The 23,186-nt window shown below is 39.7% G+C and overlaps 1 protein-coding gene across 2 annotated transcripts in view; it reads left to right on the forward strand.

Annotated features, from left to right (window-relative positions):
• The first annotated feature begins 295 nt into the window (after positions 1–295).
• Positions 296–23,186, forward strand: part of cds1 (CDP-diacylglycerol synthase (phosphatidate cytidylyltransferase) 1) — a 30,262-nt gene continuing 7,371 nt past the window's right edge. For both annotated transcript variants that reach the window (XR_004656797.1, XM_034872903.1), the window contains exons 1-8: positions 296–653; positions 13,343–13,500; positions 16,340–16,436; positions 16,635–16,732; positions 17,911–18,050; positions 20,505–20,563; positions 22,378–22,460; positions 22,791–22,878. Coding sequence is in view for 1 of the 2 variants with exons in the window: in XM_034872903.1 (XP_034728794.1) it covers positions 585–653; positions 13,343–13,500; positions 16,340–16,436; positions 16,635–16,732; positions 17,911–18,050; positions 20,505–20,563; positions 22,378–22,460; positions 22,791–22,878 (792 nt within the window). In the remaining variant the exon portion in view is untranslated. The remainder of the gene's footprint in view (positions 654–13,342; positions 13,501–16,339; positions 16,437–16,634; positions 16,733–17,910; positions 18,051–20,504; positions 20,564–22,377; positions 22,461–22,790; positions 22,879–23,186) is intronic.

A 23,186-nucleotide genomic window follows, 5' to 3' on the forward strand; every position in this document is an offset into this window, starting at 1 on the left:
TGTGTTACTGTCTTCGTCAAAGATAGGTATTACTACTTTTACTTTAGTAAATGTCCTGATGTACTTTTTCCACTGATGAATGTAGCCATAAGGTATTTACAAACAATCAAGTAGCCTACAAGTAACGTCAAAATTGTACTTAAAGTAGGTACAGCACTTGAGTAACTGTATCTAAGACTTTTCAACCACTGGCACAGAGTCAGCATCGATTGAATAATAATAATGAATGGAAGCAGCGTTTACTCCGAAAGTAACTATCGGAAGCTGCGTGCCCTTACTTCACGCAGCTTGACTCTGGTAGGAGGGGCGCAGGGATTGGGACTGCGGTGATAAACAAACACACGCAGTACTGTCGTTAGTATCTTGTCGAGCTCCGTTGCTACACTTTGGCTGCACCGGCTGACTTTCAGGAAAGCTGACCTTCTTCACGGACCAAGCATTATAAAGTCAAGACGGGGTTAACAATTCAGGACTTTATCTAGCTAATAAAACCCTAGGATTGGTGTCCCCTTCTTCCTCCCTCCCTCCTCACGGTGTTGGCTTATGTGACACATTAACGTCCCGGGCAGCGAAACGAGCGAAACATGACGGAGCTGAGAAAGCGAGGCGGAGACGGAGGAAACCCTGACAGCACCGAGAATATCAGCGATAAGGTAAACTGAGCCGTAACGAGTAAAAACACGACGGTTTCACCCACCTGGAGACCTCGCCCTCGAAATAAGTTCGTCAGGTTTGTCTGACGTTGGCCAACCAGTTAAACTAGCTGGGTTGTCAGTTTAGCAGGGGAGCTAATTAAGCTAGTTAGTTAGCTGCTGGCTCTTGCCACCGCGGTAGTCCAGTCACAACATCAATCACGGAAACGGCTCCGTATTAAGGAATAACAACTTCTGTTTGGTGTGTGGTTCACGTCCTCATGGCTGCTGGACAATGTCACAATGTTTTCACACTGTTACCATGGAATAGACTAGCTAAGTAATGTCATGCTCCTGCTGGTTCCGTCAGCCTTACTATGATAACGTCCAAGTATATTAAAGTGTCTGTGGCTGAATGTTTAGCTTCAAAGCTTGATTTTTGTAGTTGAATTGCAGCATTAGAGCAGGTGCAAGGCTTGAAAGGCCTCTCGGCTTGTGTGAGAGAGAAAGGGAAATTAGGGGTCCAGTGCTAAACAAAAAATGTATTCAAAATAGAAAAAAAATCAGAAATGGAAAGTTATTTATTGCCAATTCTAACACTCCGGCTACACGGAAGTTACTATATAACTATAATAATGACCTCTAGCCATTTGAACTACCAAATATTGACTATCTGCATAGAAGCTGCATTGACTGAAATGGCAGTCATACTTTCCCATACAGTAAGTGAGTCAATAACACATCCAGATTTAAAGTAAAACAGACAATTTTGATATTGAAATGTTTTTTTGTATTAACATTAGGTTGAGGATTGAATTTATTCAGCTTTTAGTAATATTTCAAAAGCTAGGAAATACAAAAACAATGCAACATTCACTTTACAGTGGTTATAGTGCAGTTTCTTTATTAAGCATCAATAACTAAGAGATATGCCATCTCCACTCAAGGCCCACTTACTCGCTTGTTCTGGAGCTCAATCAAGAAGAAAAGTCAATTTCATTTACTCTGTCTCAGATGACTTTACACTCTCTACAACGTAGGACACCCTTATGGAGCCCCCCCACCTGGGGTCAGCTGAGGATAAAAATTAAACCGTTCCCTTGATTTAATAAACCGTTCCCACGGATTCATAAATTTGTGCCCTCTGTTTTACAAACCAAAGGCATGTATTTATTTCAATTAAAAAATATTTCCAAACTTAATTTTGAAAAAGAAAGTGCTTTAGTACAACTAGCAGGAGACAAGTTATAATTGAGGTAAATTTGGAGACACTACTTTTTTTAATCATTAGATTAATAGATATTTCTGTGTCGGGTTTGTATTTTGAAGACGGTTCCTACGTATTGCCGGCTGCTACTAGAGACCTATTATATCTCCAAGTTGAGGGACAGCTTGTTTTGATGCAAATGAGTTTGTCACTCATTGTTAACCTTACTACAATAGGAAAGATGCCTCATTTGTGATTTAATATAATTTTGCTATAGAGTAATTGTTCCAGGAATTTTTAATTTGTAAACATCTTTCTTACTTTGCACACGTTTATAAAACCGAGGGCATGGATTATGAATCTGAGCGTACATTTTATAAAACCGAGGGAACAGATTGGACATGGAACTGTACATGTATAACTTTCCATTAATTGGAACATTTTAGGACTTTTCATCCAAGTTGGCTCAAAAGTTTTTCTTGTTCTTAAAGTTGGATATATTTCATTTTGGTGGTTGAATAGTCATCCGTCGTCATAATTATCTCAATTATCAAACAAAAACGACAAATGTTTACTGTCTGCAGCTTTAACTGTGATGCTTTTCTGTTTTGTCATCGTTAATTGAATATCTTTGGGTTCAGGTACCATCTCAGTCTTCCCCCCAGTGGGACTGTTTCAAAGGTTAGAGAGAGTCGACCCCACCTCCACTCATGCGTCCTACCACCGTCCCCTGTGTAATGCATGCAGGGGGCGTTGAGTAATCCAACCCGGCCTACTGATTAGGCCGGGTTGTCTCACAGAGAAAAGAGCTATCTCACCACTGATACTCTGCATAATGTCTCTGAAACTGTGCCAAGGAGTTTACCATGGCCCAGAAACTCTGCAACCTGCATTACATCACACATGTGTTGCTGTACTGTATGTCTGCTTTACACAATGACACTTCACCTATTTGGAAAGTGTGCTGTCATAGTAACCAATTTCCATGTTACCTTGATGCCGGAAAGCTTGAGTTTTTTTCACTGGATAGACCTGGCAAGTTTTCTCTCCAGAAAATGTTTAGGTTTTGGTCACTTAGTTCACCGTTATAGAAGATGCAGAAAACTAGTAAATATCCACTGTTTAGAGAATGAAACCACTGAATTATGGGCATTATTGTATGAAAATGACCTAAATGATCAAAATTGTCTCAGAATTATTTTCTGTTGATTGCTTTCAAAATAATCTAATAGTTTCATCAGAAGTAGATTTACACATCACACATCCTTTTTGTTGAGTCAAACAATAAGATTGCGAAATCCCCCATTATAAATATAGTTCATTATAAGGTATTCTAATTGAATCATGATAGTCCTTCTTGTGTAATACAAACCAGGATTTATCCAGGTTCTGACTGACTGTGTTTTGAGTTCCCACTAGAAGGGCACTCGTACTAAAACAGATTGACTCGTGGAACGGAAGTAGATCAACCCACCTGGGCCTATATGCATTAGTTCCTGGTCACTGTTCCCTGGCTGTGTGTGACTTACAGTTCGGTCATTCAGGGACAGTCCTACACTTGACGTCTCATTAGTGTCCCAACTTGTTTTTCCTCACCCCCTTCAAAGTCCTTTTTTGGCCTTCAGCTGTCCCAAAGAAGTCCTCTGTCCCAATACACGCAACGTGGGAAGCATGACAAGACAAATTAGTGCAGGGCGGACCCTGTAAGCCAACCTTTGTTTACATTTACACAAGAGTGGGCCTTCTTTGAGGTTTGGTGGGTACATTATCATAATGATTTAAGTTTCTGTTATTAGAGGTGGGAGAAACACCCAACAATACATTCTACTGCAAGATTTGATCATTGTCAATACTCTGGTCATTAGTATTCAGATAATATTGTTGGTGATACTGAGGCATTCAAACTGTTCTACTTCCACTTACAGGCTATTTTACACCTATATGATGGTGCATGTGTGCATGGGGTTGGTTTCTCTTATAGTGAATAGTGTCTCTTGTAATTTCCCCTTTTGGGATTAATAATGTACACATTATTATTATTATTATTATTATTATTATTATAACTCTTCGGTGGATGCTGTTTTATCTCACTTGTCCATCAAATCCGTTAAAGTCTTCATTAGTCAGTCAATGAATACTGTTTATGATTAAATCACACATTTTTCTTTTGCTATTGCAGTGTATACATATTTTCCACTTCTGTCACACAGAGATTATGATGTGTCATAGATGTTTGTTGCCAGACATTGGCTTAGATCGATATTCCCTTCCCTTGAAGTTGGTTATTTAACAATCTTTGTTACAACATTTTACAGTTGATAAATAAACATGTAAGTGCTCTCTGTTTGAGCAGACACGTTGGCTGTTTGGGGTGAAAAAACACAAACATTCCCGCGGTACAACTAGCCAATGATGCTAGGTTTGCTTGGCTATTAAACACTGCTGTTCCAATTAGTCGCCACATAACTCAACATTAATGGAATCTTTAATGAGAGATAAAGGTTTTCTCTGTGTGGTCACTTTTATCCTCTTTTAGTTTTTTGGCAAATTGCCACTCCCCCACCAGATAAATGCTAAGAAGCGTGAGTTTTCAGACGTTTGGCTTCTAGTACGCTGCCATGTGCAGGTCTGCCTTCTCCTAAAGGCATCGAGCTGGTGTCTTAATTGGAAGCAGTTGATGAAATGATACAGGATAGGATACACCAGCTACAAAAACCATGCTGCTACTAGCTATACACCTTCTGTCCTGGACTATTTTTTTTTTTGTCATGGTTGTTATGTTGGGCTGAACGATTTTGGAAAATAATCTAATTGCGATTTTCATCGTCATCAAAATTGCGTTTGGGATTTAATATGCAATTATTTTTTTAAGCTTTGTCCTCTGTGTTATTCAACAAAAACAAGCAATACATCATTATATAGTGTAAACATCACACGATTAGAGAGATTAAACAAACTTCTTTCCTGGAGGACAGCCCTGTGTTTGATGATGAAATTAGGTGATGCATGAATTTATATGAATGAACTATTTAACTACTTCAATCATAGTAGTACAATGAGCACTGACCAAGCTTGGTGTAAACATTGATAATAAAGTCAGAAACAAATCACACAAAGAGATAATATAACAAACAAAAGAAAAAAAGGAAGTATAAAAGACTAAATGTGGCTAGTACTATTTACATTATTATTTACTATAATAAACACAAAAACATGTGGATTGCACTTTTTAAACCCTGAATTAGAACTTTACCAGACAGTTAAATAAGTGTGTGTGTATACATACATACATACATACATACATACAACGGTGTATTTTTTTCCAGTGTACACAGAGAAGCATGTTGACGGAGGTCTTGCCGCGGGATTAACTGTACTAATAAAACCGTTAAAACACTGCAGCCACGCTGCTGTGAAAGCTCCCCGAACGTCATTTTATGAGTCTGGTTGTTACACCTTCCTGCAGCAGTCTCCTCCGCTCCATGTTGTTATGACGGAGCTAGCTAGCAAACCGGAGCTAACCGCTAATCAAGCATTCAGTTCCTGTGTCTGTATTCATTAACTGCGTGTATGTACTCGAGCCCGAATAAAACCATTAATTTTATTAAAATGGCTGTAAAAGTTTTAAACTACAACTCAAGAGTTGTTTGACTGACAGAAATCTGCTCAAGGTACAGCGTAGTATTGGCGTGCAAAATTGATGCTTTCCCTGCGGAGTGCTGACTGATTTGCGAGTCACGTGACCCAATTGCAGCCTTTGCGATTAGGAATTTACGATTTTAACGTATCGCAATATTATTGCAAGTGCAATTAATTGTTCAGCTCTATTGTTTTGGCAGGTGAGAGAAGAGTACCATTCAAATTCCATGCTTAAAAATGAGAGGCTTCTAGGAGAAATGGAACGTTGCCCATTAGAAGTGAAAATACTAGTGTTGTCATTTGAGGAAAGGACCACGGAAAGAGAGTGACTAACCGCCAGTAGTTCCGCCCTCTGAAGTCTGGTACAGGTTAATAAATAAAGGGCAAAGCCATCAGGTTCAGCCAGGGTTATAGACTGGAGTCTGGCTTGTTTTAAGTTCCAGGTGCCAATTTCCCTGACCTGGCAGGATAGCGTTTTTGTCTTCTTCTGGTTTTATGGCAGGAAATATCATCAACGCGCCCACTCGCTTGCTCTAAATTTTTACACTTTGGGCTCAATCCAAAATTACACAAAAATGTAGTGACAAGACCGCGTACAGTATTATCCTGTTTTTATTGGTAGAAGCTCGCTCTAGCCGTTCTTACGTTTAGGATTATGGGATTGTTAGGATTAGAAACCTTTATTTCAGGCGCAACCTCGTAGCTCATGGTCAGTCTACCTTGGATAGTATAGACGTTGTGGCGGAAAATCTAAATCCTTACGGAGAAAGTTAATTGGATTCTTACTTCCAAAACCACACTGTTGAGCTCTATACAGTATATGTACATTCACACACTCTCTGTCTGTGTTGTCTCCAAGGCCAATATTTACTTTAATGACGTAGTCAGCCACACAGCAGTGCTTGTTAGATTCACGTATTGCCCCTTTGCTCTCATCACGACTGCTCTCCCTTCATGGTCCTGCGTACTGTTGCCGGGGCAGTTAGCGGATGCTCAGGACTCCATATGACAGTTGACCTTGGTTCGCTGGCTGTGGTCGCCCGGCCCTCCCTGAAGCCTCCATCAGCAGCAGTGGTGGTGGCAGCAGGCTGTTTAACGCTCTGTAAGTCACAGCTTCATTCTGCACTGCCCTAGTTAGAAATGTCTTTGGACAGCAGAGGAGTCTTATCTGCTGTGTGTTGTGGCTCTGCATTCAGATAACCTCGTTAATGTGGAGCTTTCTTAAACCTCGAGCTTTGTGAGGTAATATAAAAGACAGCGTACTGTAGATTATTGGGGTTTACAAGTTGTGTTGCAACATGGTATTATTTTGAAATCTCTTGACAAATATTGGATGGGTTGTCATGACATTTTAAACAGGCCTTCGTGTTCACTAGATAAATCCTCTATAACTTGCTTGATCCCCTGACTTTAAATGTATTGCCACCAACAGGGTCAAAATGTATACCTTCGCTTCTATATTGATTTCTGTAATGAGCATCACTGTCTTACATCTCTGGGGCCGTAGACGCGTTGTGTGTATCCTGCTAAATGGCCCCTTTTGCTTTGTGATGGAGCCCCGACCGATAAAGGATTTTTAAGGCCGGTACCGATACAAATATTTGGTTATTTAAAAATATTGTATTCCGATCAGCCAATATATATAAAAAATATATATATAAAAAAATCCAGAAACGCCTAACAACATATAAACAGATTTCCCTAACATTAGTTATTTGTAGTTCTTACTAAAATAATATAATAATATGTTTAGTGGCACAACAGAACAAAGGAGCATCCAAATATATTAAAGTTTTGATAATTAAAATGTATAAAAACACAAACTTAAGATATGAACAAAACAAAACAAAAATCTGTGTTGTCAACAGGGATGCTGTAGAGCGTCCTCTATTATTATTATTATTTTTTAAATAATCATTTATCAGAATCATTTATTTGTCATTATTCTGATGAATGAATATTAAAAAAAACTATAAATCGTTTGGTTTATCTGCCATTATTAATGCTAATACCGATAGATAGGGAAATGCCTTCTTTGTGATGCAGTTGGAGAAAGGCAGAGCTGTTGTAAGCTAAAAGTTGTTTTTAGCATCACTGCTGCTTAGCCTAATACCAAATGTAGGCTGTAGCTTACTCAGTGATCCTCTCCCCTGGGATCAGAGACAGATGCTGTCTGCTGGTCTGGACCTTCCAGGTGCGCAGGGTTATTAGTTGTGCTGTGGTAAGAATGTTGCTTTAGAGCCTCTCACTTTTATTGACCATTCCAGGCTAAATTATAGGTGTCTCAATTACGATGGTGTAAAGGACTGGGGTTCACTGTTCCTTTGCACCTCATTGGGTACCTTATTTCATCAAGTTAAATGGCCATACATTCATTAGATGGTGGCTGGTTGCAGCACAAGTAACTGCACCACTTTGGGTTAATTTCTAAATGCAACCATGTTTGTGGCTTTTCAGCTGTACCAACACCACCTGCTTGTGCTTGTTCAGAGATCCTGTTGTATTCTAAAAGTTATGCTTTACTGGTATATTTAGTAAAATTCTGGATGTTTTAGTCACCATGTTGTTTACCAAAGCCAAAGCTAATGTCTTTACACATTTCTTTTTGTGTTTGTTCAGCAATACAAAACCAAAATTGTTCATTTTCTACAAAAAATTAAAACTAACAAATGTTAGCAAAAAAATTAAGCCATTTTTATGCGTGTGGTATTTTAGCTTTTTTTTAAAAAAGATATCCGTTGTTTCCACAAACCGTACAAGCACTCTTTCTTTTTTCAGATTTAGCTGTTCAGACTAGGACTCATGAGGAAAGTATGCGATAACGTTGAATATTGCGCTATTATGATAAATAAACACATTAACATGTATTCAGTTTTGCCTTTTTCAGAATACTGCACAATGCAACACATTGCATGGAAAATAAATAAACAAACTTTCATTCCTGAACAAATCGGACATTGCATTCAACACAAAATTCACAATTTAGTTCAATTTTAAACATTTTTTGCCAGTATTCTCTTTCAACTAACTCTAAAATCCCAGTGCAATATTGCAGTCTTTCCCGATGTGTTTATTGTACAAATTGTGATAGCAATAAAAACACTATATTATGCACCCCTAGTCGGAACACAAACAACCCTGCAAAAGGGTTCTTCTCCTCAGGTAATGGTTAGATGAAAATAGTTTCAGTGTAGATGTGGCTTGGCCTGCTCATCACCTGTCCTCTTGTCAGACCCTGTCCTCTCTCTCCCTCTTCCTCCCACTTCTCTGCAGAGAAGCCATTAATAACCAGGAGGAGGAGGACAACAGAGACCGATAGCTGAGCTTATACTGTCTGCAAGTCATACTCACAGACAGTAGAAAAATATGAACAGTGGAAATGAAATTTTGGATGCACCACCTGCTGTGGCTTCCTACATCTTTAATTCCATGCTCTCTCAGCATGGGTTTCTTTTTGTATGTACTGTTTATGATTACAGGTACTCACAGGACTCGTTGGACCCTAAAACATAACTTGGATTGTTATCACACAGGATTATTAAAAATGTTTGACTGTGGAGTTTACGCAGTGGTTGGCATACATAATAAACAAAAGATTAACATTGTTTGGCAGTTTAATTAACACGCTTGAGCACATACTCCCAGATTAGGCCATAACACTGTGGTGCTCTGCATGTAACACATTTGTGCGTATGAAGTATGTGTTTCATATTCCAAACCTACTGTACTTGTTAAAAATAGGCAATAGACTTGTTTTCCATTGAAAGAGTATGCCATTCTATTTATTTTCTGGTGTGTCACATTTTAAATGTGCCGGAAAACAGGGTCTCTCATTTGAAGACCTTTTTTCACAGTGTTGTGGAGTAAGGTCTGGCTAGACCACACATACATTCTAGGTTTGGAGGAAAAAAACTCCATTCCTGTAAACCAATCACAATTGTGTTGGGGCGGTGCTAAACTGCGGACCCAGTGACAGTAGCCCTACAAAATAGTCTCAGGAAGGAACTTGTTTTGGTGGAACATTTCCACCGAAAGAAAACTCTACATTCAGAAACATTGTGCCAAAATATGAACAATAACGTCGCTTTCAACGGGCTTATCTGCTAATGTTAGCTACCGACTGTTACCTTGAAACCATCCAGCAAATAGACAGTACCGTAGGGGAGTTACCTGAAACCGTTGATTTAACGTCACGGCTCATTTGACACACAGTTTAAAAATAACAAAAACTGAGACGCTGAGTGAACATTACTAACTACGTTTTTCATGTTCGTTTCGAGCGGTATGCACCCGCACTTACCTGGAAAACAGTTTTAAAACAGTAGCTAACATTAATACAGCGTGTCGGAAGAATACAGCGTCTCCTGCAGGGAGACGCTAGCTTCTTGTCTCATCTGGGGTCTGATAAACAGTAAATTCATCAAATTCTGTGTCCAAAATGCTATTTTCCAATAAACTGTAGCTATCATATTTCACGGGACATGCGTGGGTGCGGATTTCATGTCGCGGCTTTTGTTGCCGTTTGTCACACGTCTCACTGCCTAAGATGAAGTGTTTATTAAGTAGCGCTTGCGCTGTTGTTTACTTGGTTGCCATGACTTCGCGAGTGATGACGTCCTGTCATCGTTCTAGTTGCTTGGGGGGAGAGAGCGTATGTCAGTTCGCCTGAGTTCAGTAGATTAGACGGCTCTGCAGACTTGAGTAATTAAAACTTTGACTTTTCATAAACAGCTGAAAATGCTCAGTCTACGTCTGCCCTATACTAGGGCGGCAGAAATTTTACCCTTGTGGGCCGCCAACAACATATCAACATAGAGGAAACACTGACATGGTTAAATGTAATGTGCTCATACCAGTGTGTTGCCATGTGTACTCCGTCCATAACAATACCCATCAATCCCAAATGTCCCAGTTAGATAGAAAAATCTGTAAATATATTCTCTGTAAATCTTCATAATCATTCTCTGAAAGAAGCAAGCTGGCCTGCTGTGAGCCACGCACTGGATGTCGGGCAATTATCCTGAAAATGTACTTCTGTTGATCCAGACTGGTAAACACTAGAAAGCAGCAAGGCCAGTGAAAATGTGGTAACTAAAATTTTAGTTACTTTAATTCAGTCTCTTTCAAACTTTGTGCTGACTAATTTGGAACCATATTTGAACGCTGCTCGGGCGGAGACACCTTCACTGGCAGTCAGAGCTGTAGCTGATAAATACCTGTGACTACTGCGAGTCATTCATCCTGGGAATAAATGCTGATTGTGAGCTTACCCACTAAAGACAAAAGTCAGCTGTTTGTGGCTGGAAGTGTTGTTGTTTTTTTGTCCATAGGTAAAAGAGTTTCAGAGACAAGAGCCACGTGTACTGTCAGAGAGAGTAACCTGTACTGTAGCTTTCCACGGTTTCAATCTGCGGGCTTTAATGTTTGCTCATTAAAACCTGAGTAGATATCTTCAATTACACCTATTCTCTCAACACCAATGCAAGTGACCCCCCTCTGCTTTAACCCCAACCTGCTCCCACTTTCTGCACTTTCTCTGCTAATTACGTCTGTCCAAAGCTCTCAGAGCTAACCCTGATGCTCCCACTGACCATATTTAGCAACATTTGAGTGAAAGTCACTATAAAAGGAAAAACATGTCCAGGAGCATCAGCGAGCCTCTCAAGTGCAAAAGGAAGATTAATCTCCTACAACCTGTGCGTGATCTCAGGAGGAATTTCACTTGGTTTTAAAAATAGCCTCTTTTGGGCAGAAAAAGCATCGTCACTCACTGTTTTCTTACATGACAGACCTTTACTGGTGTTTACAAACATCAAAGCGTCCTGCCTAATTTCTAGGATGTCACTTTACTTTTCCTTCCGTAATAATAGGGTTAGAGTGCCTGAAGTCATGTCCCCACTAATGCTGCTAAATCTGGAAATGCATGATGTTCTCTCCTTTTTGAACCTTCCGTCTTCACTGAGCCAGGATTTTCCAAAACCAAGCTGCTGATGTATGACTTTCATATGGCATATGCTCTACTGCTTAGCAGTTGTTTACAGATCTTGCTGACTGTGATTGTTTATATTGTGCATTCATACAGCTGATCATTAAGTTATTTTTTTAAACCTACTAGGGCTTCTTTTTCATGTAGTGAAAGAAAACATATTTTGCACAGGCCATTTATAGATATTAGAAAAAGACAAAGATATTGAATATCAAATACAGCACAGTGGTTTATCTATATCTTACAATGTTTTTGGGGGTCTGTTACAATTAGCAGTCTATTTGCATTTTCTCACCTTTTTGTCATAAAATCTGGATTTGTGGGACACAAATAAATACATGTTGAAATCTTTTTAACTCAATTCTGTTCCTTGAAATAACAAAGCGGAAGGAGAAAAAAGTGCAATGTTAAAAAAAACAGATGGTGAATTATGAATATTTTTGCAACTACAACAAGAAACTTAAGAGGACCCAACAGATGTGCTGAAAAGGTTTATACAAAATGATCACTCATTCTACGTGCAACTGTAGAGGCTGTATCTGTTGACTGGGTTTAAATCCAGATTAAAGATTCATTAACACCGATAAAAATGGTTGCCCCCGCGGGCAGCAGCCTGTTAACCTGCCAACACCAGGTGTAGACTTTCAGCGCGGTCATGCTTAGTCGCTAATCCTCCAGCCTCGTGGTGAGGTTGGAATCAAACGTTCTCCTTCTTATAGAGATTTGTTAAAATATGGAATATTTGAAATAAGTTTTTCAGATTTCTAGATAAACACGAAGGCAACACAATACTTAGTAGACGGAGCTTAAGGAACAATGCAATTGGAAAGTTTATTATTTTTTAAATTGTTTTATTTATCAGATCTGTAACAATGTCTACCAAACATTAAGATGCATTTGGGAAGATGTTAATGGTGTGGGAATATAGGCTATAAACACTGTACACACAGCAAAGTCCCGTGTCAACTGGAAAGAAAATAAATATCATTGTTCTGAGAGTTTCCCTCTCAAAACGGTGATATTAATTTAATACATGCAGTGGTCAGATTTATAAACAATGTTTGTTTGTTTTTTAGATTTTATGCTGTTGCATTTTTTGGAAAGAAATATGCACAACATTTACAGAAGCAGTGTTTTTTTTGTCTTGAATAGTTCTGGTTGAAGAGTTAGATCTGGCAGCCATTCGCAAATGCCTCACCCACAGCCTTTAGGCTTCTTCTTTCATTAACTCCGCTGGTCAGCTGATACAAATGAGCACATCAGCTCTGTAAATTCAAAGGCTTTGCTTTTCATGATCTACTATTATAATTTCATGGCTCTCTGATGTTGAATGTTATGCATATTATAACTGGAACTATACACGTAGATGGACAGTAAATCATTTGTGTGTCATACTTCCAGTCCTATCCTAGCAGATATTATTTAGTAATTAAGTCATAGATGGTCTGATGGTTTTGAATTCCTAGAGGATGTCAGTGGTGTTAAAGAGGAAAAACAAGCCCACTCCTCCACATCTACTTGCAGGCCTACTTGAATCCCAGCCAAGGGTAGAGGAGACATGCATCAGTTCTATAGTCTCCTCTCACTCCCAGATGATAGACTAAACTCTGCTCTAATTAAACCCCATGTCTTCCGGTCCTGTATGCCCCTTCTTAGTTCAGAGTGAACTTTATTTGACTACCTCAACATTTACTTTTCATTTGCATCTCAGAAGCGCTCTCAGTGTACAGCTTGTTTTCTTGATAGGATTATGCTACTTGTGTACCTATGCTTTTCTGTTACACTGCTCTGTTGTCTGTCTGTTTTCTACACTGACCTGTGTATCAAGTGAACGCTCTCTCTCTTAAGTCTGTATTTGGATATCTGTGTGTTCGGCAGGAGGCCGATGGCGATGACAGGCTGGGCTTGCAAGGTGATGCAGAGGGAGAATGTGATGGTGACTCCAAAGCAGACACTCCAGATGTTCCTCTCCCCACAGCAGACACAGACAACACTCCACAATACCTGAACAAAGCTCTGGAGGGCCTGCCGCCCAGGTACACACCACTCTATGCACTGCTATTAGATAATGCTGTTTTTCTACAGCCAGCCACAGCATGAAGTAGAACTAGTGTAAAATCTTAGATTTCTTAGATTACAAGTAGGTCACCATGCATACTTCAACAAGCAGAGTGCACAAGGTTTTAGTTTTACAAAAACTCCCAAACAGGGTCTAAAATGTGGGTTCAGATACATTTTTATAAGGCTTTATAAACCTTAAATTAAAGAAGCCTGAGGTCTTGTTCAAATGTACTTCAACCATAATATTGCTGTAACCATCCGTTTTGACCTCCATCTTTCAGGAATTGAGCCTGACAGAGTGACTTTGCCAGGTGCATGTAGGTTAATTGGACCAGAAATAGCTCCTGCAGAGATGTCTGAACATGCTTGTATTAATGCAGGAAAGGAAATGTAGTTGCAAGTAAATGTGCAGCAAACCAAATGACATGCATAGTGGCTGAAAGAATTCAGAAAGGCAACGTTTTTTAATTTATATTCAACCAAAACCCTTATTCAGAGTGGTTCACAACAGTAGAGTAAGTAAGGCATGTTAAGGTTCAACCCTGCAATGATCATGTACTATATATGACATGTATAAATAAACCAAAAAATGACATAGTAATACATGCATTGTGGTGGTTAAAATAGGTAGTAGATTTTAAGATAAGGCCTGTGAAAGAAAATCCAGTTTCTCTCAGTTGACACCTACAGTACAATGAGTCATTGAACTGTTCCTAGTGCACCTAATAGTCAAGTTCTGAAAAAGGTGTGCTGATAACCTGTTCTGTCAAGTATTGTTACCTTGTACTCAAGTGTCACAAAAACGTGTGCCACTTTGTCCTTAATGAAGCAGCATGCAAAAACAGTTTTCACTGATTGTGGGGGAATAACAATATTTTGGTGTGGCATTGGTGGCTGGTAGTAGTTTAAATTCAGCAAAACTTAGTGGTACTGCCAATTTGAGTCAACAGCAACTTCAACCCAAATTAACGAGGTCTTGTTTGATATACAGGTGAGAAGTGGAGGGTGTTACCAATGAGTGACGGCCAGGTCACAGGGCTTAAAGGCTCTCAAGGAGGACAGTACTAATCCTGAGTGTCATAGGAGTCGTGCTGGAGAGAGACATGTGGATGAACAGAGTGCAGAGAGAGAGAGAGAGAGAGAGAGAGAGAGAGAGAAGGGAGGGGGGATGGGAAAAGGGAAGGAGATAAATTAGAAGTGAGAAAGAAAACAGATGGAGGGATAGGGAAAATGTGGTAGAGATAAAGAGGAGGGATTGCAGCAGATGAATGGAGCGAGTAAAATGACAGCAGAGCATGAATAGATGCACATGAAGGTGAAGCTAGAAGGATAGAAGGTAGTTTAAGAGAGAAAGTAAGAGAATGAGTGGGTGATGATCAGAGAGAGTGTGAGAGCCCACCGTTCTAAGTGGAAACCGCAGCAGCAGCTCTTTTTTCATGATGCAGCTGTTTTTCTTCTCCATTCATACAGCAGGCACCAGGCTCTGCCCTGCTTGGCTCCTGTGCAGCTTTTAGCAGTTTCCTTTCTTTTGTTTTGCTCTCAGGCAGTGCAGCAGTTTGCGTCACAGCAACACACGCTGCATGATGTGTTGTGAATAACACTCCAGAGGAACGTGGCCTTGTTCCACATTTTAAGCCTTGCAAGTGTCACGAGACAGGTAGTACCGGCAAAATGTTTTGTTGTTAGGTCTAAAGTATAAATTACCACTAGGATTATAGCACCATATGCTGATCGGAAACAAAAAAGAAAGGATGCAGACCTTATTAGAGCTCCTAGGGAACTTGACTAGCTTTCCACGATTGTCCCACTTGTTAACTGCGTGGTTGTGTCAGCCTTAGGAATGGGAATCAATAGGATATTTATACAGATATAACAAGTCACACTATTGTCATCCTTCTCTGTGAAATCAAGCTATGCTTTGGACCATTTCTTTCTCTACCAACCGGATTGCCGACCCTCGGCAGAAAAGGCAGTTGGACTGATAAGTCTCCCTGACTTGGTCAAAAAAGTGTGTTGGAACTCACCAAAGCGACGAGACGTAATACGTCTCCATAACAGCAGGCGGTAATCCTGCTTATCTGTATTGTCGCCCAAAAATGAAAAGCAGCAGCTGATTGGAGTAACGCGTCACGTGGGTCTCGCTTCTTCGGAAATTAATCATGGCGACTTGTTCAGAATACTATCTTATATTTTACTAAAATAGTTTACCAAAACGTGTTTCTGAAAACGTTTTAAGTGAGAAATAGGCCATGCAGTTGCGGAGTCTGTCTTCATTTCAGATCGACTAAGGTCAGATTAATAGATCTTTGTCAGATTTTGACTCTAGTCATGCTCCTCCCGCTCCGATTTTCCGGGTTAGCACTCTACCAATCAAAGCCAGACTGTCCGATTATGGGTTTAGTGTGTCACGCATTTAGTCTTGTTCAAGAGAACATACGTACGCAGTTGCACACTTTACACAGTGACAAAACTGACTATGGCTGACCATATATTTTCCGCTTTCTTGACATTGGCAAATGCCTCATCCGCAGCCTTCAGGCAGCTGCCTTCTTCCTTTAACGCCACTAGTCAGCTCTGTAAATTCAGGGGCTTTGCTTATCATGATCACATAATTTTGTGGCTCTGATGTTGCATTTTATGCATGTTGTATAACTGGAAATATACACATGGAGCCAAATAGCGAGTCAAATGTCTGGGTCATACTATCACTCTATAGCTCACTTTGAATGTAAACTCAAATGAAGCATAAATCATTAAATGAAATATTCTTACGATGTTGAGGTGGAAGTAATGAAAAGTTTCCATTCTCCACAGATGGAAGAACTACTGGATACGAGGAGTTCTGTCTTTAGCCATGATTTCAGGCTTTTTTCTTATCATCTATATGGGACCTGTCGCTCTTATATTAGTGGTAAGTGAGAAGGGTTAATACTGCAGCAATTGTGCATTTTCCTAACTGTTTTGTTTTTTGTAATTATATCTGATATTTGTAATTTCTGATGGCTGAACAGAGAGTCTTTTGTAAATAAAACAGTACTGACTCTCTGCTTGTTTCTTAGGCTGAGGCTTTCTAATTAAATTTATGCTCTGTTCCCATCATCTGACGTAGGTCATGACTGTCCAAATCAAGTGTTTCCAAGAAATCATCACCATCGGCTACAAAGTTTACCATTCCTATGAGCTGCCTTGGTTCAGGACACTAAGCTGGTAAGGAGAATGGATTTCACAGTGAATAGCAGATATACTGAAGATGTGTTTTGAACGTCAAAGGAGAAAAGAGTAATACTGCAGTAATTTAACTTTAACTTAGCTCAAATCTTGCCTTAGCAATGTGTTTTAACTAGTGTTTTTCTGCAGTGACTCAAATGGTGCTGTTGACCATTGAGTAGTTTACATGCACACCAATATTCCACTATTATTCTGAATATTAGAGTAGATTAGATTCAACTTTATTGTCATTACACAGGTACAGGTACAAGGCAACGAAATGCAGTTTAGGTCTAACCAGAAGTGCAGTAGCAGTAAGTGCAGGATATACAATTGTTTCATAAGTGCAGGATATGACATTATTCTGAATTTGATACAGGTCATGTACACCTCACATTCCGTTTGGATATTACGAATTAGGCCTTTTTTCTGAAGTTAAGATGTGGGATATGCTGGTATTATTTAGGTTTTAAAGATATTCTTTTAAAATGTCAGTGCTTTTGGAATATGTGTCTCAATCGTGGTTTTTACTGCAGTTTACAGACTTCTTGCCTGTTTACGGCTTGTGGTCAGCTCTGTGAGTTGCTGTGGCTGTTGTACACAAACCCAGTAGCCTAACAGTGTTCTATTTTTAGCTGTTTTAAGATTCTCTTTAATTAATGTTTTAATTGATTTTACTGCTCTTAAATGTTTAATGTGAAGCATTTTAAATTGCCTTGTTGTTGAAATGTGCTAAATGAATCCAGCCAACTTGCCTTGCGTTGCCTTTGCATACACTGCCGCAGCATAGTACAGCAGCCCTCAGTGCAGCCAGGAGCAAAGGTCCCTGCCATGTTGGAAGCAAATGAAGGCTAATTGAAACTTGCCCCCTTTCACCAAGGCCACTCGTCATGAAAAATCCACACACAAACACAGGAGGTCAATGTACAACCGGAAAGAAACACTGGTAGACATTCAGTGACCCACACAACACACGTCCAACACAAGAACACTTGTACATTTTTATCCATTTCAGATTAAAGTGCACACAACCAGAATCTCTTGCATATGGTACATATACACAGATAAATCAAGCCTACAACATTGTCCCTTGCCTTTTAAACAGTCAAAGACAATGGGGAAAAAGAACAAAAAGCAAGTGTGAAGCCATACTAATTCCCTCTGTTTTATTGCCTCAGGTACTTCCTGATATGCGTCAACTACTTCTTCTATGGGGAAACTGTTGCGGATTACTTTGGGGCACTGGTGCAAAGGGGGGAACCTCTGCAGTTCCTGGCTCGCTATCACCGCTTCATCTCCTTTGCTTTGTACCTCGCAGGTGGGTCTCGCCTTCAGGACAAAGCGACTGCTCTATCTGGAAAAACACACCCGCTCTTTGGCCCCTCTGCTTCCACTCCCGTTTTTCTTATAGTGGAATCAATTTTACCAGATACAGCATGTGTGTAGTAGATTCTTGATACAAATCAGAATACTGGGGAGAAAATAAACAAAAAGAAAAACAAAGACTTTGAGGAGACTTGCAGTACAAACTCATGAGTTTACCAACTGATTTACAATGACCTCTCCTTTTTCTTCAGAGCTTTAAAGATTGAAGAGTTTATTGGGCAGTTTATTGTTCTGGTAAACTGCAGCCGGATGTGCCATAAAACCACATACATGGAGCTGTGGCTTTTAAATACTTATTAAACTAATGAGTCACATACATCAATGTGTAAAAAAGAAAATTAATGAAGTATCCCTCCTGATTAATGAATCATACCAGTATTTTTTTTAAATTCTTTTTATTTACACTGAATTACATATGATTTTACATGTCTGCTAAGAAAAGTTCAACAGCCACCATAGTGTTTCAAATTGTGTGAAATGTGTTTTCCTCCCTTCTGGGCTGCCACTTGTTTCCACTCATTTAAACATAAATCATCTTGTAGAGATTTCAAATAATCCATCCCAGTCGCACATTTTCCTGAAGAATGGAGCCGTGGGGCGGCTCCATCATACTGTAGTCACTGTAGCACTATCAGTCTGCTTATGAAATTGGGTGCTAAATGTTGGTCTCATGGTAGTCAAAAATAGAGCCCACTGATTTATAACTTTTCACAAAGCTTATATGTCAGATAAGTAATCTGAAATTTCCGGACAGATCAGTTTCAGCAGCATGCGCAAGTTTAAAGGAATATGCCACCGTTTGTTGAAATAGGGCTTATCACAGTCTGCTCTAGCTGTAGATAGGTGGGCCAACTCATGTCTCAGTTTATGCATCGTTTTAGTCCGATAGCAGCGCCGCCGCTAGTTAGCTTAGTGTAGTGAATGGAATCCTTTAATGCCGGTTAGCATGTTGTGAGTAAAAGTAAAACAACCTAATTACTTCTTGCGGTCTTCGTATTCACGAGTACAAATAGCAATGCAGATTAAGACTAGACGATTTCCTAGGTAGATATTGACTTGGGACTATATTGGGTGGAAGCACAGCCGAAGCACTGTCCCAAGTCAATATCTGCCTAGGAAATCCTCCAGTAAGCTAACTATGGCGGCGCTGCTAAACTAAACAATGCATGCACTGAGACAAAAAATGTGTTTGCACACCCACCTACAGCTGGGGGAGACTGTCATAAGCCCTATTTCAACAAATGGTGGCTTGTTCCTTTAAGGAGATAGTTTCATGTGACCAACAAAATTGATTGATTGTATGATTGTGGTACGTCTCTTTTTTGTCAAAGCTATCATTCTGGACTAATCGGTACACAATGATAGCTTTGAAAAAAAAGAGACGTACCATAATCTTCTCTGCAATTGATTTTTATACTGTGGGGATACAAAAACAAAAAAATGCGGTCTGGAAGGTAGAAAAACACATACGCATAAAGTATTTTTTATAACATGAATTAATAAGAAACATTCAAAGTTTGACAAAAGAAAATTGTTAATTATTTATTATTTTAAGTTTGGCTCTCAAAGAAATCCGCTGATCCGCTTCATTAGGACTCTGTATGTGGTTTGAGTGGTCCAACTGATCCAGTCACTGTTGATGGGCATGGAGGTACGCAGCATCACTTTTTTCCAACTGTGAAAAGCACAGAGACAATAACAAATGCAGAAATTCCTCATGTGAAATAACAACAAAAGTAACTGGAGAAAATGAGGCCACCACTCATACCAAAAAAGCTAATTTAGAAAATTTGTTTTTTTTAGGGCCTTTCTGTATGTGTGGATAAATAATTGATAACAAAAAAGTAAGCCGCTTTCTGATTCTAATAGCTGCTGCTGTGGCTGTACGTTTCCCTCTGGGATGGATGAATAAAGGTTCTGTCTACTGATTTCTCAGTGTTAAGTTTTAGTCTGAAGCTGGGTGAACACATTCATTGTTGCTGACTTTCAGTCAACCCAGCCAGACGTCAGCGGCACTTCTCAGCCCCAGGACATTCTGTAGTACAAGACCGCATCTTCACAATCTGTTGGCAGGAACGGCTCCCCAGTGGGCCTCCCTAGGTTTGTGGACGCAAACCTGACACAGGAGCTTACAGCCGTCAGCCTCCTCATCGCAAATTCATCTATGTGAAATAAAGTCGGTGTCAAATCTGAATTGTCAAATTATAAAAAAAGCCCCCAGATGTTTGTGTGAAAGAAAAATGTGAATTGTTCAGTCACAAGAATGCTACACACATATCCCAATACAGTAAACAATGTGTTAAATGTGATGCATATTATTCAATCTACAGTATACTTTTTTTTACTTGGAGTAAAAACTGACAGCATGTTGTCTACTCTTTCACAGGTTTCTGCATGTTTGTGCTGAGTTTAGTGAAGAAACATTACCGCCTGCAGTTTTATATGGTGTGTATCAGCCAAGTAACTCTCTCCTCTACTCTACTGCTAACTTTCCTATCTGTCCTTTTCCACGGCTTCTTACTTCCTGTAATGTCCCTCTGACTGAGAATTCTTTTTTAAACCCATCTATCTTGTGCACTGATGTTGCCATTGTAGAAGAGCCACTTAGTGCCCTTAGGATAAATAGGAACTAATCTTTGGTGCAACCTGGAAGCACATATACACTTTTTGGGTTTGATTGTAGAGGCTGTGCGTGCTTGCGTGCGTGGGTACGTGCGGTCAGCCAAAAACTGTTTGTGCTTCCGTGTTGCACCCAAGGAACTAAACATTGGTTCCTATTTATACCAAGGGCACTAATTGGCTCTTACAAGTAGTTTGTGTCCAATTTAACTATATTTATTCACAGAATAACTGTTCACATTACTATGTAGAATTTAATCCTGGAGGATAATCACAGGACTTCTGCAATGGCTTCCGCATTATTTTACTTCACATGCATTTCTTGCTTTTTCTGCTATTCGTGGCCACTTTTCTGCACCACATTTCATTTAATCCAGACTAACTTTATTAGTAACTTAATGACTATTCACTACTTATTTCATTTTCATTAGTTTATTTCGCGGACAGATTTATAGAAAGTGCTTTGAAGTCTTATGAGTGAAAACACTTTTTAGACTTTTGAATTCCCTTGTCAGCTATTTAACTACAATTGTTAGCCGAGATAACAGCAGAGTTAACAAGATGCGTTTTCAACTCAGACATTGTTTTAAGCTTACCCGGTTAGCTGCTAGGCAGCAGTTCCATGTGTATTTGTAGCTTATCCATTTTGTGATCAATCTGGTTTTGGTGTCAATGTCAGCTTTGAGACCTCCAGCACCTTTATGAGACACTGAAACAAATGTGCTAGCTTTGCACGTGCGCTCCGGCTCCCATTTGTCCCGACCGGGACGGTACGTGGAAAGGTTCTTTTTCTTTTTGCAGTTCAACTGTGAAGCTGCACTTACGCTTAAGCATTATGTGTTCAATGCTGCTCCGCTGTCTGATCTGCTCCCTGTATGTGCGCATCGCAGAGCCGCCCACAAGGCAGCCTCTCAGGAATTAGGTCACGCAACAAAGTACCGTAGTATTGTGTGCAAAGCGCCATTCAATTTAAGTACACGCTTAATGGTCCCAGGAAAAACAGATATTTTCATGAATTTATTATACCCGCCCCAGACAGTACGTTAAAAAGTGGACATGTTTGGGCAAAAGACAACGTTTGGTCACCCTAGTTAAGAGCCACAAGGGCCGTCTAAAACATGACCCGTTAACTGCCGTTTTTGCTCAGTGGAAGCGCTTGTACACGTAGCTGCAGCTACTCAGTGTTGCCTGCATCGATTTCAGTTTTCTTTTCTTTTCTTTTTTTCAATCGATCGTACTCGCATATTTATAGTGATCAATATTAACATAAAAAATGGCTGGAATTCTCCTTTAATACATAGTAATATATTTACTGGCAAAAGGCGGCACTTTCTCATCTTGAATACTCAGACCTGTTTGGTTTAATTATTTTGTTGCATGCAATTCCGCAGAGTTCTTGTTTTAATATGTTAAAAGATGTGCGACACTAGTGCCAAAAAATGTTTGACAAAGTTTCCCATCCACTGCATGCTCTTCTCACACTATCCTTTACGTTTACTTTGTCAGTGTCATTCACTTCACTGTCTGTCCGTTTGTTTGTATGAATCCACTATTGAATCCACTGACACAAGCCAACTTCTGAGCAGGCGTGGCTACATTCCAGTGTAGTGACACTGTAGTGTTTGTGTTTGTCATTCCAGTTTGCTTGGACCCATGTGACCCTGTTGATTGTGGTAACTCAGTCCCACCTTGTCATTCAGAACCTGTTTGAGGGAATGATCTGGTAAGCAGCACACAGACAGTCCAGAGGGACAAGCCTTGTTGTCCCTGACTATCGCTGCATGTGTGTCGTCACAATTGTGTTCTTACTGTCAAGGTTGATCTTCATTCAGGCTTTTAAAGTTATGCAACAGAAAGTAGACCATAGACAAATTAGGCAGATTTTGTTTAAATTAACTGCTTTTAGTTAAAAGGAAAAAAAAGAAAATTATCATGTAACACATTATTTGCCATAGTGGAGTAGACACATTTTCCAGCCACAGACAGAATTCAGCTTATGGATGGCTTAACGTTTCCCGTCATCTCTTAACATTGCAAAAATTCCATTTTCCAGGTTCATTGTCCCGATCTCCATTGTGATATGCAATGACATTATGGCCTACCTGTTTGGATTCTTCTTTGGGAGGACTCCACTGATTAAGGTAAATTCAAATATTGTCTTGTAATGGGGTGGTGTGGGGTGAAATCAGACTCAGTATATACCAGATGATCGCGTTCCAACCCTTACCTATGGTGATTAAAACAATCGGTTGAGGAGCCGGACGGTGTGGTAGTAAATGTCTGGGCAACTGCCTCATGACACTGAGCCAAATAAGTGTCAGAAAAACAAATGAAAGGAATGGGCTTGTTTGGCTCCATATAGTCTCCAGCACATATCTGCCACTCAACAGCAAATGGTTCTCTCATCAGCCCCCAACTCCAGTTTGTGATACAGACATTTAACGTGAAT

Source organism: Etheostoma cragini, chromosome 5 (assembly GCF_013103735.1).
Source record: "Etheostoma cragini isolate CJK2018 chromosome 5, CSU_Ecrag_1.0, whole genome shotgun sequence".
NCBI classification, from domain to species: domain Eukaryota; kingdom Metazoa; phylum Chordata; class Actinopteri; order Perciformes; family Percidae; genus Etheostoma; species Etheostoma cragini.